We start from the raw sequence: 15,696 nt of genomic DNA on the forward strand, positions 1-15,696 counted from the left end.
GCTACGGGGCGATAGTCATTTAGCTCAGTTACCTTAGCTTTCTTGGGAACAGGAACAATGGTGGACCTCTTGAAGCATGTGGGAACAGCAGACTGGGATAAGGATTGATTGAATATGTCTGTAAACACACCAGCCAGCTGGTCTGCGCATGCTCTGAGGACGCGGCTAGGGATGCTGTCTGGGCCGGCAGCCTTGCGAGGGTTAACACGTTTAAATGTTTTGGTAGCGGGCCGTGTCTGTGGCACTGTATTGTCCTCAAAGCGAGCAAAGAAGTTGTTTAGTTTGTCTGGGAGGAAGACATCGTGGTGTGCGACGGGGCTGGTTTTCTTTTTGTACCCTGCCACATACCTCTAATGTCTGAGCCATTGAATTGCGACTCTACTTTGTCTCTATACTGACGCTTAGCTTGTTTGATTGCCTTGCGGAGGGAATAGCTACACTGTTTGTATTCGGTCATGTTTCCGGTCACCTTGCCCTGATGACAAGCAGTGGTTTGCGCTTTCAGTGTTGCGCAAATGCTGCCATCAATCCACGGTTTCTGGTTGGGGAAGGTTTTAATAGTCGCTGTGGGTACAACATAACCGATGCACTTGCTAATGAACTCGCTCACCGAATCAGCGTATTCATCAATGTTATTGTCCGACGCTATGCGGAACATATCCCAGTCCACGTGAACGAAGCAATCTTGAAGTGTGGAATCCGATTGGTCAGACCAGCGTTGAACAGACCTGAGCACGGGCGTTTCCTGTTTTAGTTTCTGTCTATAGGCTGGGAGCAACAAAATGGAGTCGTGGTCAGATTTTCCGAAAGGAGGGCAGGTGAGGGCTTTGATATGCTGATAAAATTTAGGGAGTCTTGTTTTCAGATTAGCCTTGTTAAAATCCCCAGCTACAATAAATGCAGCCTCAGGATATGTGATTTCCAGTTTACATAGAGTCCAATTAAGTTCTTTCAGGGCCACAACGCAAGGGGAAACCCTACTTCAAGTCTCAGAGCGAGCGACGTCACTGATTGAAACGCTATTAGCGCGCACCACCGCTAACTAACTAGCCATTTCACATCGGTTACACAGGCATCAAACCTTAACAGGAGGAAATAATTCCAGTATTTGTGACGAGAAATAGAACAGCACTGACATCTGGTAGATAAGGGTAATAAGTAGCAATACTTTCTTCAGAAAATCAGTATGTGCAGTTCAACGTGAATAAAACATTTTTCCAACTGCTACCATTTGACACTAAATTTAAATATGAAATACTGCTTGTATTTTGTTTGAAAACTTTTTACAGAGATGAAACGAATATATAGTTTGTTTCATTTGTGAAAGAGATGGGCTACTTTGTAACCCCTTTATTTTCGTGGTGCTCTCATCGCTTCTCCAAGCCTTTGATCTAACTGCCCTTCTGAAAGCAGGTTCGATCCTTCCCTCTGTCAGATCGGGGCGCAAATGATAGAGCCACCCACATGCATGTGAGTTCTCGCCATAGAGATCATGACTAGGAAATAACCAATGTTTGCATGGACATTGTAGGAAAAGTAAACGGGTTGCGAGCCATCAGCTAATGATCAGAGCAGTGTCTTACAATTGGTTTCCGTAGTTTGTAAATGGCTTTAAGATATGACCGCCATCTAGTGGCCACAAATTAATTACAATATTTGGTTCAACATTCCAGCATCGCAGGTGCATCAAACTAAGAAGAAAATGTACTACTTTAAAACAAAGATGCTGTCATATACGCGATAGTAGCACGTGTAGACCTACAACGTTGTGATTTCTATACTTCTCACTAATGGGGAATAAGGGGAAAACTCAGGGAAACAGGTGTATTCATTACGTCTTGCAACGGAAACCATTTATCGTTTAAGAACCAAATGGTACGAAACAGCGTGGGACCTACCTGAATTTGTCCAATAGAAACTCGTTTTCGTCACCAAGCTTTTCCGTTTGGAGTAAACGGTTTCTGTTGCAAAACATTTAGCAACAGACGAAACGTTTTGCAACCGAATAGGCGTAATGAATACACCCCAATGAATACCTACAAGGAATGCAACTAATTTCCTCATCAGTAACTATGTTATATCTTTGGAATATGCGACAGGCATGTTTGATTTCATAGTTTGTTTTGTCCACCATGGCAAAGCAGTACGACGTTTTGGTCAGGTTGCTGATTTTAGGAGATTCCGGGGTTGGGAAAACTTGTTTGTTGTGCAAGTTCACGGATAACGAATTTAATTCATCGCATATCTCTACTATTGGTAAGCTGTTGTTGATTGCAATGGGTTAGTTAGTTTGACCGTTGATTCGTGCAAGTTTGCCGGCAAATATGCGGCTCCCACAATAAGTGATTGATAGCAAGTAATTCTATACGAAAAGATAGAATGGACTTTCTTGTAGTTTTATCATGCGGTGCTTCACCAACATCTTTGTTGAGGGACATGTTTCTGAAACGCTACTACGCCGTAGTCCTAACTGTATCAAAGGTTGCCTTTGTTAGTGCTACAAACTTAAACAGAGGAAATGTTTCTCAGAGTGAGAACCTACTACAAACTTTGAACCAGGTGATTGTTTTCTCAGCTTCCATGTATAACATGTAATTCCCCCCTGGGCCCTGGCTATGGACAGTTTGTTTAGACACCACAGTGAGCCCACTGTGGACAGTGGAAGTGCTTAAAATGAGTAGGGCCTTGGTCACAATTTTTTTCAGAATCTGAGAGTGAAATACTTACACACTGGTCTCTAACATGCAGTCCCATTACAAGACAGAATGTTGAACGAACTTCATTTCAACTTAGTTTACCTGTTGTCCGTAGATGTTGTACCTATGTCGGAGGTAATCGGATACAAAATGTCAGTGTTATCAACCCGACCTAAAGTATTCTTGTCTATATTTCTGTTTATTTTCAAGGTATCAGAACAAAATTTAACACTAGGCTACTGAATATATTTTCAGCTGTTTATTAATAGAATTAGTCAAGCAGAATAAATGGTAAATGCAATCTTCGTATATACGGGTTCACTGTAACACCTCGCAGGGCAAACAGAGAACTGAAAATGACATACGTTCTTCATTAAATACTCTGACAGAGATAGTTCCAGCTCACTGCTGGCCTGTCAGAGGGAGGATGAGCGTGGTTTAAACTTACTCATCCTATCGTTGGCGTGCAGGCTGGTCCCAGCCTCTAGACGCATCTTTGTTGCCAAGCATAGTTGTCTTCTAGCTTATCTTTATGTGTGTACCCGAGAGTCAGACACCCAAGGACAGTGCCTGTTTTTATGCTACAGTTAGGACAGTTTCTGCTTCCATTCTACCAGCCCCTCCCGTACACCTGTCCTTGAGCGGCCCCACAACCAGGCATTGTGTGTGTGTGTGTCACGAGTCTACTCAGCCTACACTCCTACTAGCCAGCAACCCTCCAGTTAGTCATGTCTATTATATGTTGCTCAATCTATGTTAATACAATATAAACCTCTTAGTGCATTACAGTCCGTTCATACTTAGGCCTACATCTACTGTAAATGGTAATGCATCATATCTAATAAGTGAAATAAAACCCAACAGTGTGTTGTGCGTCACATGCAATGCTTCAACAGATTGAAAATATGAGCGACAGAGGCTAGCACCGCCGCAAAAAGTCTGGTAAACAACACTTTCCTGCGGATACCCTATATCCACCAAAAGGACCAGTAGCATGTACAATAGTGATCGGTCATTCGCAACAAACATCTTTTTGAACGGATTTGTTTAGTGAAGGTTGTTAATAATAGGGGTGAAACGGTTACCGGTTTCACGGTTTTAGTATTACCGTAGTAGTATTACCGTTTTAATTAAACCGTGTTTGATTACCGTGGTTTGAAAAACTCAACCGAAGTAGGTAAAAACATTGCGGAAGGCAGTGACAGTGTTCGAGATTTTTCAGCCTTCTAAGAGGACCAAATCTGAAGTGTGGTCGTACTTTGGGTTTTACAAGAGTGCTGAGGGAAACTCAATCGAAGTTGGTCACCCTTTCTGCAGAACCTACAACGACAACAAAAAATCGCTGCGAAAGGGGGCAACACTTCAAATCTCTTGAGTCATCTTCGTGACCACCACCCGCTAAAGTGAATGCAAGGTAAGTTAACGTTTAGCTCAATGCATGATGGGGGGAAAATGTCATGGTTTGTCTAACTTACTAATAACTTGTCAATCATGTAAACTGAAGCTTTCAGTGCTACCTACTCCTGTAAAAACACTACAGTTCTGCTGCTGTATGCGTCGTGTGTCTGCAGACTCTATTCGCCCATTGCACACGATAACACGTTATGTAGTTTAGTCACCCAACCAAAATATTTTGTTCATTTAAAACCCGTCAGTCGTCGAATTGGTTGTAAAAGTGTTCCAACAGGAGAAACACGATAGGTTCCTATACAAGACTCCTGTATTTATGTCAATTGTTGGGCTCATTGCAATTACTATCACTGTCTAAAGACTCATTTGTATTTATGTAAATTGTACATGGGGTCATTGCATATACTCAAATGCAACACAGAAGATGCATACAGTCTATGTGTGAATAATTACAATGTAACGAGGGGCCATGCATCAGAGCTTTTGTGCATCCCAGCAACCAGCGTGCCATCAGTGTTCAGTGACAGCGTGCACATTCTCTCCCCTCGCAGATCACTACTTAAACCTGACAAAGTAAAAATGCTGACATTTTTACATTTCAATCTCAAGTGAACAAAGATGCATACGTACAGGATGTTAGGCCAGCAGCACCTTATTTATTTATGAAGGAGAGAACGGACATACAATCAGTGCTGTTCATTTGATTTGTTTAAATATTGTTATTTTAATGTCAACACCTGCACATTGGATTTGTTTACATATGGTTGTATTGTTCTTACATGCACATTGCTTTACTTGTGTTGCTTTTATATGCACATTTTGATTTGCTTAAGGTTGTGTTCATAACCTGCACTAGGGAAACTTTTACCTCATGGCCACATGGTACCATCTTTAATGTTGTTATTTTAATCTTTATGCACACAAAGTGCATAGTGCTGCTAATTTTGTTTATTTGATTTGCTTAAGGTTGTGTTCATTTAAACCTGCGCATGGGGAAACTTACCTCCTGGGCACATGGTGCCATCTTTAAATGTTATTATTTAAATGTTTATGCACACAAAGTGCATTGTGCTGTTCATTTTATTTGTTTGTTGATTTTCAATATAAAACTTGCTGAAATGATTTCACTGTATCAGTACTTTTTGAAAGTTTCCAGCACATTTTAACAATATCGCGATAATACTGATAACCGTGCTAATTTTGGTCACTGTAATCGTGACATGAAATTTTTCATACTGTTTCATCTTTTTTTTCATCTTTTTTTTTTGTTGTTGTTGCTCAAAACAACAATTACTTACCTTCAAATAAGTTGCAAAATAATTTTCTAAAGAGGATCAATCCTCAATGCAGAAACAATAAATAGTAGGGAGAATGTGTCATTCTGGTCCATGCCCATTTTAGCATTTAAAAAAAAAATTGTTGCATGTGATCTAATAATTTATTCAGGTAAAAATGTATTGAAAGAGCATTTTATGATCTGACAATGGTGGACTACTTTTTGGGCTTTACATTGGATATTTGACAAGTTTCTTTGGTTCTAAAAATGTACTTTTTAAAGCATTTTGAACGGAGTCAGCTCAATGAAAATACTCTGAATTCCCATCACTAATGTACAACCGGTAAAGGAAGTCTAAATATCATTTTATTCAACATTCTGCCTTGTAGAGACTATTCCCAGCTAGCAATGAGGAAGCAGCCCTCTTCCGGGGGGCTGGAACTGATTTGAATCGGTCCAGAATCTAAATGAATGACTGCCCAGAATCGGCCCAAGTACATCGGGCCGTTTCCATCTACAGGAATTAAGCCGACTTTTCCGGCATCTTACCAGAATCCCCCCAGAAGCGGCCCGATGTAAATTTAAATACATTTATTCAAAATTACCCAATTTAGTAATTTTAAATATTACTATTATACTTGCACATTTTTTTTATTTTTTTTTTAACATACAGTGAGGGGAAAAAAGTGTTTGATCCCCTGCTGATTTTGTACGTTTGCCCACTGACAAAGAAACGATCAGTCTATAATTGTAATGGTAGGTTTATTTGAACAGTGAGAGACAGAATAACAACAAAAAAATGCATGTCAAATGTCACACAATGCCATAGATGCCTCAAGTTGTGAGGGAGTGTGCATTTGGCATGCTGACTGCAGGGATGTCCACTGTGTTTGTTTACTGTGTGGTTTTTGTTGTGACGTTAATGTTGCAAGCAGCTGACCTTTTGCACCTGACTATTTACTGGGTTTTTATGCTTCTTTAACTGTGAAGCTATCACTCACACCACTGACATTTTAAATGTATACATTTTTCATGCAGAAGTCGATAGACAACCCAAGTCACGTCTTCCTAGGCCCTGCAGGAATGCACTGTAGTAAATAACAATTGAATTCCCTTTAGCAAAATGACCTCTAAAGGCCGATTTGTATTTATTAAATTTTTTTTGAAAGGACCTTCAACTGGGTTAAGTGGGTGTCTAAGTAACCCAGTCCTCATCAGTATCCCCTTCAAGTTTGTGTCACTGTTACCCTTAGCCCAGGGGTACGAATGTTAACCTACCAGGGATACTTATTGACTAGTACAGGCTGTTTTGATGCACGAATAGGATATATTGAGATTAGACTACACTCTTTGAGGCTTTGGTAAAACTCCAGTCCGGCAATGGAAGTATAAAGATACATGAAAGCACAAGCTCAGTAAGGAAAACTGGAGGGAGATACAGAATTCAACAATGGGGAGACGGAGGATATGGATAGAAAATGCAGCCAAGAGTAATACATGTGTGTTTGCAAAACTTAATTTTTTACTTTTTTTAGGAGTGGATTTCAAAATGAGAACATTACAAGTAGATGGCATTAAAGTACGACTACAGATATGGTGAGTGACAAGATCGTCCAGACAATGACTTACCATATACAGTAGTTATTGACACACCTATCACAAATGTGAATTTTACATTCTGTAAAACAGTGTTTGAAATAAGCTTTACCTGTTGATTTGAGTAGGATTATAAATATTCTGAAATGTGGTCACATGTAAAACTGGGGATTGCCTCTGTCTGTGTGCAGGGATACTGCTGGCCAGGAACGATACCAGACCATCACCAAACAGTACTACAGACGGTCACAGGTGGGTTCTCTATACACCAATAATCCCTGTTCAGGAATGAATAACTGTACCAGTTAAACTTTTTACACAATATGAAGTGCCTAGTCATGTGCTCACAATCTGTCATGACAGTCCCTCCCCTCTTGATCTTTCACTAGGGAATTATCCTGGTGTATGACATCACAAGTTCCAGCTCCTTTCAGCACATTTTGAAGTGGGCTAGTGATGTGGATGAGGTAAGGCTAACACCTACTGATAAAACACAGCCCTCTCCATTCATGCTGTCATTCTTTTTGTCCCCCCTTCTCCTTTTCTCTGCTTCTCTGTGTTTGACTGACCTAGTATTTACATCGTCTCTCATTGAACTGGTGCCCGGTTGTCTATTTCTCAACCCTGTCACACTGTTTCAGTTCGCCCCTGACAAGGTGCAGAGGATCCTGGTGGGGAACAAGGCTGATGAGGAGCAGATGAGGAAAGTTCCTAAAGAACAAGGAAGCAAGGTTGGCCTTTATCTCACTGTTTGACTCAGCCATAACAACTATTTTCTTTCATACACAGTTGAACATTTTCCATCCTTAATGAGCTCTTGTTACAGCTAGCAAAAACCTATGGAATGGAATTCTTTGAGACAAGTGCCTGCACCAACTGCAACATAAATGAGGTGAGACATAGGCCTTAATGAGTCAATACCTTGGATATTGAACAAAAATGAAACATGTAACAATTTCTATGATTTTACTGCGTTACAGTTCATAGAAGAAAATCAGTCAATTGAAATGCATTCATTAGGCCCTAATCTACGGATTTCACATGACTGGGCAGGGGCACAGCCATGGGTGGGCCTGGGAGGGCATAGGCCCACCCACTTGGGAGCCAGGCCCAGCCAATCAGAATGCGTTTTCCCCACAAAAGGGCTTTACTACATACTGAAATACTCCTCAGTTTCATTACCTGTCTGGGTGGCTAGTCTCAGATGATCCCGCAGGTGAAGAAGCCAAATGTGTAGGTCCTGGGCTGTCGGGTGGATAAAATATCTTGGTAAAGGAGAAATGCTCGCTAACAGGGATGTAAACACATTTGTGCACAATATTTGAGAGAAATAAGCTTTTCGTGCGTATGAAAATGTTTTGATATTTTACTTCAGCTCATGAAACATGGGAGCAACTACGCGTTTTTATATTTTTGTTCAGTATATTTACGTTATGTTGGGGAACATGAGGCAATTGTGGTGATATATTTTCTTTACATCTTCCAGTCATTCATCCAGTTGACACAGCTGGTTCTGCAGGCTCACAAGAAAGAGATGGATGCGTGCCTGGGTTCCACTAATTTATACCTAGATATGACTTCTCTGGGGGGAGAGCAGGACAAACAGGACAGTGATGCAAACTCCCTGAAGCCCTGTACATGTTAGCATAAGGGCCAAGCTCTCAACCTGGGGGTGTTTGTTTAGAAGAATGCCCCTGGCCCTGTGACGTAATGGACATTGGAATGAGTAACTTATGAAATGTAAGAGTATGTTCTGTGCTTACTGAATATTGCCTTTGCTTATGCTCATATGAATGCATTATCACTTTTTGGCCTACTCACTGTTTTCATCTTCATTCATAATTTCATAGTTACTTGGCTTTTTCATGTTTATTACCCTATTCTGCAACACCTAAACTGATGGCACGCTGAGTTAAGTAGTCCACATGTAATAAGAACATTTGCCAGCGGAGGGGCTGTTGTCTGCAATACTCTGAAACCTGCAACTCAGTTACTGGGTATACTTAAGCCTTCTCCTGTATAATTTGTGTTGCGAAAATCTTACGCTTCATATCACGAACAACTTTGCTGTCTACTTGAAATAACAAGTATACTTAAAGTAATTTGCTAAAAATATGTATTGTTGGACTACAGTGAAAGACAAACTGAGGCTCTTGAGTGGTATGAGGATAGAGGAGACAGGGTGGGCAGAGTGCAAGGCTAAATTATTAATACACAGAAATAGAATCCAAGCTAGCTGGAAGGGATAATTTGCCTATGGAAGACCAACCCATACTCAGACAAGCATTAATGCAAAAACTCAACTTCAGTTTTAGATTATGTTCAACTCAATCTTTGAGTATGTTTTGTGAATTTCACTGCTAATTCTAGTGTTTTTCCAGGTTGAAAATCTGTAGCAAATGGTACACTGGTGCATATACACATACTATTATAAAGGGCATTTAGTGTGTCACTGATTGCTGACTGTTTTGGTGAAGTTTTTTTAATAGCTGTGCTAGCTATAAGAATTTGTGTGAAAAATAACAAATACTAATTAAAAGTCCAGGTTAATTTATTGGTGATCTTGTTGTTTTTGTGAGATTTACTAAAGGGGATTTGAGTGACGCCTCGTTCCTTTTGAGTTTTTAAATTAGAACTAGAAGATCAAATGGAACAGTCCTTTTTTATCACATACTGGGAAAGGCAGGTAATGACTTGATAAATGGTTGATGGTGAGAAACCGATATAGGCCCTAGAATTGGCATAAAGCTGAATATTGTGCCCGTATCATAATACATGGTTCCCTTCTTCCTTATTATTCTCCCAGGAAAAGTCATTTGTCATGACAAACAACTGTAACTAGCTACAACCAGTGTATTTTATTTTACATTAGATCTCTGGTAAATGTTTTGATACTGTGGAATACATTCTTACAAGATCAGATTCACAGACGAGTCTCACTAAAACCACTAGGTGTATTTGTCCTCAATACAAAAACTTGAAGGGGTGAAGATGTTAATTCCTAAATGTAATTTGTATGAAACACTTTAGTGTGCAATTAATCCTGTTATGATATTATGCTGTTTTAACAAACCATGCACGGTATAATCATAGGTTTAATATAACATGACCCTCTTCATACTGATCTGTGCAAGTTTAAAAGCTGAAATATGAGCATGTCTGTGTGTGAGTATTGTATGTCAGGTGGGTGTCAGTTTTCTGCAGAGTTTTGACACCTGGGTAAGGTAAAATGGTAGCATATATTTATTTGAAGTCAGATGAGGTGTGGTGGGATTAAAACACAGACACGCTGGTCCTCACTTCTGCCAGCGTGACCACAGGACCATGACGTTCATTGCTAGGACCTATGATTTGAAGTCCACAATGCTGGAGGGGGATTCAGTAGACTTCAATGTGTTCCGAAGGGCAGGTGGTCCTCATTGAGAATGTGGCATCGCTCTGAGGGACAACCACACAGGACTATAGCCAGCTCAACCTGCTCCAGAGCATGTACCCTCACCAGCCAGTGGTCCTGGGCATCCCCTGCAATTGGTTTGGCTACCAATTCAGTATGTAACATCTTGGCCTTTGGTTGTTTTTATGGATTTCACTGAACCACAATCTAGTAAAATATTCTGTTACCAGTATCAGGTGATTTTAATTATGAATGTTTGTTTTACAGGGGAACTGTTCAGGATCTCCCCCATTTTAACTCATTGACGTATGTGCGTCCCGGAGAAGGCTACCAGCCTGGCTTCACGGTCTTTGAGAAGTGTGACGTGAATGGAACCAACATTTGAAAGACAAACTTCCCTACCCTGATGATGATGATCCACACTCCCTCATCCAAGATCCTAAATTCCTTCCCTGGTATACCATCAGCAGGACATACATCTCATGGAATTTTGAGAAATTCCTGGTTAACCAACAATGCAGTTCATGATATGACATGCCTGTGTAACTTTCTCATTCATTATTCACAATGCATTTATGATTATGTGTAACCATGGTACATTAATATTCTATTCCTATTTACAATAAGTGACTTAGTGAACCCTTTCTTCACTCTATTCCCATGCTGGCCAGCAGGTGATGCCACTGACTCATTGAGGAAAAAATAACATTGTCAAAATTGACAATTGTAGTTGGAATGAAGTTATTGTATTCTACTTTTATACCCGAAAAGTATCTTATTGTTCCACCATACAGCATGTGTAGTAATCATGTTATTTTACATTGTCTAGTTTCACATGACATGTTATTTTAAAGACCTTTTGTGTTGCAAAGTAGAAATAATATATTAGTAGTACAGGTGTTGTATATCTTGTTAGAAAGGTACTTCCAGGTAATTCCCCTGCACTGAACCACCCTCATGATGACAGAGGCTGGCCCGCTATAATAGATTCTGTGTCTACAGGCATTTGCATACGTAATGGTGCCAAGTTTCTCAACATCACACCCCCTGCATTTCTGCAGTCCCCTTGTCTACCCTGTCCATCCTGTCACTGAACACTAGAATACCTCCAGTCATTCTTCTGATCCCCATTGTTTTAGTTCCAATAAATGGGAAGTTTTGGCAGAGCCACCCAGCAGTAGAGGAAAAGACAGAGCATTGCATATCTTCTCAACTAGTCCCATCTACTGCTGACTGAGACAGTGCTGCTGAGTAATGCCCTAATGTAATTTATGTTATGACAGTCCCTGGAGAAATCTGTGACAACAGATAGGCTACTTTTCTCTGAGGTAGCTATGCATTTTCTCTAAAGCCTGTTTTTTGCAAGTAGAATGAGTGCCTTGACTAATGCAATACCGTAGCTCAGTCCAGAAACAACCCATAGCCCCTATACCCCCATAGCCAAAATGTACAAGAACTCTAGGATAAGAAGCCTATAACTCGTTATGGGAAACAGAAAGCTCATATGACACAGAAATTATTGATTGCATATAATCATATCACATTGACTGATTTGCACAGTATTGCAGTTGTGTTCATTTGCTCTATCCTAGATAGGGGTTGTTTTTCTTTTCAAAGGGCCAATTCAAGAGAGCTACTGCAGAAACACAACCAGGTGAGCAGAAATGGATTTGTTACCACAGTAACGTTTGCTTTATAGTATGAAGTCCTCTCGCGAGATTCCAGTACAGTGAGGGAGGGTGGTTGGTATGATCTCATCACTACAGCAGCTGCATAGTGCAGCGAAGCAAACCCGTAACTTTGTATCAAACTTCTACATATCTGACGAAGGCAACAGGATCATTTGGGATTTTAACCTGAACGGAAACAACTGTTTAAAGCAATATACATAACGGTGTTGCTGCATTTTTACACTGACGGGTCTTGAAAAACAAAAGGGGAAAAACGCTTAGTATTGTGTTCATGCCATCCAATGGTTAACGGGAAGAGGAGAAAAGGTGAGTCGGGAAACATGCGTTTTAACGTTGGGGAACGATCCATGTCATGTGCATGATGTTTTGAGGTACATGGTCGCAAGCAACATCAGGATAGTCTCCTCAACCAATAAACATTTTACACAGCGACATCTGACAGATTAGTATGTGTTCTATAGTAGCCTAAGTAGCCTACATTAGAGTGCGCAATCGGGGTATTTTCTTTCCCGAAAGTAGGAGGGAACCAGAAAGGTTGCTTTGTGGGTTCAGAACGCGCACTCTGCGCGTGACGAGTGGAAAATGTCAATTTTGCTCAATGGAATCCTCAATTATATCACGTTCGTCAAAGACAATGTGCATCGTTTCGGGTCCAACTTGGGTTTGGTGATTTCCAGGTGGCATCGAGCAAACGGGCTTGATGTAATAGCGCTGTAATAGGTGTGTAATGCTGCAGCTTTCTGTGTAGTCCCCTCCTTAGCAAGCTATAGCCTACATCATTTTCTACCATTAATATAGTTAGTTCGGGCCTCTACAGGTGGTGGATTAATGTTGCTGAAGGGTTAATGTTGATGTTCCTTTGTGACAGACCACCACTATCAACCCAAATGGTTAAACAAACTATTGGGCATTACACATTTGATTTAGTATAGTAGGCTACGTGGTGAAGCAGCTTGATGGATCTTGCTATGAGCAAGGCAACAACCATTGATGTGGATTGGACTGTCACAAGGGATAACACTAATGTCTACACAACCAGTTGGTACAAAAACTGTACATTATTGCTCAACACTGTGCACTTAGGAGAAACCCCTTCAAATTACTAGATTCAGCTATTTCAGCCACACCCGTTGCTGACAGGTGTATACATTCGAGCAAACAGCCATGCAATCTCTATAGACAAACATTGGCTGTAGAATGGCCTTACTGAAGAGCTCAGTGACTTTCAATGTGGCACTGTCATAGGATGCCACCTTTCCAACAAGTCAGTTCATCAAATTTCTGCCCTGTAAATGCTGTTATTGTCAAGTGGAAATGTCTAGGAGCAACAACAGCTCAGCTACGAAATGGTAGGCCACACACGCTCACAGAACAGGACCACCGAGTGCTGAAGTACATAAAAATCGTCTGTCCTCAGTTGCAATACTCACTACTGAGTTCCAAACTGCCTCTGGAAGTAACGTCAGCACAAGAACTGTTCATCGGGAGCTTCATGAAATGGGTTTCCATGGCGTAGCAGCTGCACACAAGCCTAAGATCACCCTCCGCAATGCCCAGCTTCAGCTGGAGTGGTGTAAAGCTCGCCGCCATTGGACTCTGGTGCAGTGGAAACATGTTCACTGGAGTGATTAATCACTCTTTACCATCTGGCAGCCCCAATGCATAGTGCCAACTGTAACGTTTGGTGGAGGAGGAATAATGGTCTGGGGCTGTTTATCAATGTTCGGGCTAGGCCCCTTAGTTCCATTGAAGGGAAATCTTAACGCTACAGCATACAATGACATTCTGCTGCCAACTTTGTGGCAACAGTTTGGGGAAGGCCCTTTCATATTTCAGCATGACAATGCCCACGTGCCCAAAGCGAGGTCCATACAGAAATGGTTTGTTGAGATCGGTGTGGAAGAACTTGACTGCCCTGCACAGAGCCCTGACCTCAACCCCATCGAACACCTTTGGGATGAATTGGAACGCTGACTGCGAGCCAGGCCTAATTACCCAACATCAGAGCCCGACCTCACTACCCGCAGCAGTGTTCCAACATCTAGTGAAAAAAGAGTGGAGGCTGTTATAGCAGCAAAGGGGGACTAACTCCATATTAATGCCCATGATTTTGGAATGAGATGTTCAGCAAGTGTCCACATATTTTTTGTCATGTAGTTTATTTTTGAGTGCAACCTGTAAGACATGGTAGAAATTACACTGAACAAAACTATAACCGCAACATGTAAAGTGTTGGTCCCATGTTTCATGAGCTGAAATAGGTCCCAGAAATGTTCCAAATGCACAAGAAATGTATTTCTCTCAAATTCTTTGCACAGATTTGTTTACAACCCTGTTACATCCCTGGGGCGGCAGCGTAGCCTAGTGGTTAGAGTGTTGGACTAGTGTCCAAAAGGTTGCAAGTTCAAATCCCCAAGGTACAAATCTGTCATTCAGCCCCTGAACAAGGCAGTTAACCCACTGTTCCTAGGCTGTCATTGAAAATAAGAATTTGTTCTTAACTGACTTGCCTAGTTAAATAAAGGTAAAAAAATCCCTGAGCATTTTTCCTTTGCCAAGATAATACTTCCACCTGACAGGTGTGGCATATCAAGAAGCTGATTAAACAGCATGATCATTACACAGGTACACCTTGTGCTGGGGACAATAAAAGGCCACTCTAAAATGTGTAGTTTTGTCATACAACACAATGCCACAGATGTCTCAAGTTTTGAGGGAACGTGCAATTGGCATGCTGACTGCAGAAATGTCCACCAGAGCTAATGCCAGAGAATTTAGTGTTCATTTCGCTACCATAAACCGCCTCCAACATCGTTTTAGAGAATTTGGCAGTACGTCCAACCGGCCTCACAACCCCATACCACGTGTAACTACGCCAGCCCTCCACATCCGGCTTCTTCACCTGCAGGATCATCTGAGACCAGCCACCTGGACAGCTGATGAAACTGTGGGTTTGCACAACCAAAGAATTTCTGCACAAACGGTCTCAGGGAAGCTCATCTGTCTGTTTGTCGTCCTCACCAGGGTCTTGACCTGACTGCAGTTTGGTGTCGTAACCGACTTCAGTGGGCAAACTCTCACCTTCGATGGCCACTGGCATGCTGGAGAAGTGTGCACTTTACAGATGAATCCCGGTTTCAACTGTACCGGCAGATGGCAGACAGCATGTATGGCGTTGTGTGGGTGAGTGGTTTGCTGGTGTCAACTTTGTGAACAGAGTGCCCCATGGTGGCGGTGATGTTATGGTATGGGCAAGTATAAGCTATGGACAACAAACACAATTTAATTTTATTGATGGCAATTTGAATGCACAGAGATAACGTGATGAGATCCTGAGGCCCATTGTCGTGCCATTCATCTTCCGCCATCATCTCATGTTTCAGCATGATAATGCACAGCCCCATGTCACAAGTATCTGTACACAATTCCTGGAAGCTGAAAATGTCCCAGTTCTTCCATGACCTTCATACTCACCAGACATATCACCCTTTTAGCATATCTGGGATGCTCTGGATCGACGTGTACAACAGCGTGTTCCAATATCCAGAAACTTCGCAAAGCCATTAAAGAGGAGTGGGGCAACATTCCACAGGCCACAATCAATAGCTTAATCAACTCTATGCGAAGGAGATG

The 15,696-nt window shown here is 41.4% G+C and overlaps 2 protein-coding genes across 6 annotated transcripts in view; both read left to right on the forward strand.

The window, feature by feature from the left end:
• Nucleotides 1–1,983: 1,983 nt before the first annotated feature.
• Nucleotides 1,984–9,532, forward strand: LOC106611074 (ras-related protein Rab-15). Of its 3 annotated transcripts, XM_014210938.3 has the most exons (8): nt 2,144–2,256; nt 4,014–4,110; nt 6,918–6,978; nt 7,170–7,230; nt 7,368–7,445; nt 7,620–7,709; nt 7,805–7,870; nt 8,465–9,532. In XM_014210938.3, exons 2-8 carry the CDS (start codon nt 4,104–4,106, stop codon nt 8,621–8,623), a joined length of 522 nt encoding a protein of 173 aa, XP_014066413.3. In that variant the 5' UTR covers nt 2,144–2,256; nt 4,014–4,103; the 3' UTR covers nt 8,624–9,532. The 3 variants fall into 3 exon arrangements, with proteins under 3 accessions (XP_014066412.3, XP_014066413.3, XP_014066414.3); XM_014210937.3 differs by lacking the exon at nt 4,014–4,110 and having other exon boundaries at nt 1,984–2,256; XM_014210939.3 differs by lacking the exon at nt 2,144–2,256 and having other exon boundaries at nt 2,324–4,110.
• A 2,579-nt stretch (nt 9,533–12,111) lies between these two features.
• LOC106611072 (signal-induced proliferation-associated 1-like protein 1) overlaps nt 12,112–15,696 on the forward strand; it is an 83,794-nt gene continuing 80,209 nt past the window's right edge. For 2 of the 3 annotated variants that reach the window (XM_082955660.1, XM_082955661.1), the window contains exons 1-2: nt 12,112–12,369; nt 15,088–15,246. The gene's annotated coding sequence lies outside the window, so the exon portion shown is untranslated. The remainder of the gene's footprint in view (nt 12,370–15,087; nt 15,247–15,696) is intronic. The other variant, XM_014210935.2, reaches the window with a different exon arrangement.

This window comes from Salmo salar, chromosome 09 (genome assembly GCF_965601325.2).
Source record: "Salmo salar chromosome 09, fSalSal1, whole genome shotgun sequence".
Taxonomy (NCBI): Eukaryota; Metazoa; Chordata; class Actinopteri; order Salmoniformes; family Salmonidae; genus Salmo; species Salmo salar.

Coding starts and splice junctions, on each gene's coding strand:
- LOC106611074 (XM_014210937.3), top strand. CDS start 2,133: ATGGCAAAGCAGTACGACGTTTTGGTCAGGTTGCTGATTTTAGGAGAT. Junction 2,257..6,917: donor ATCGCATATCTCTACTATTG/GTAAGCTGTTGT, acceptor TACTTTTTTTAG/GAGTGGATTTCAAAATGAGA. Junction 7,446..7,619: donor GGGCTAGTGATGTGGATGAG/GTAAGGCTAACA, acceptor ACACTGTTTCAG/TTCGCCCCTGACAAGGTGCA.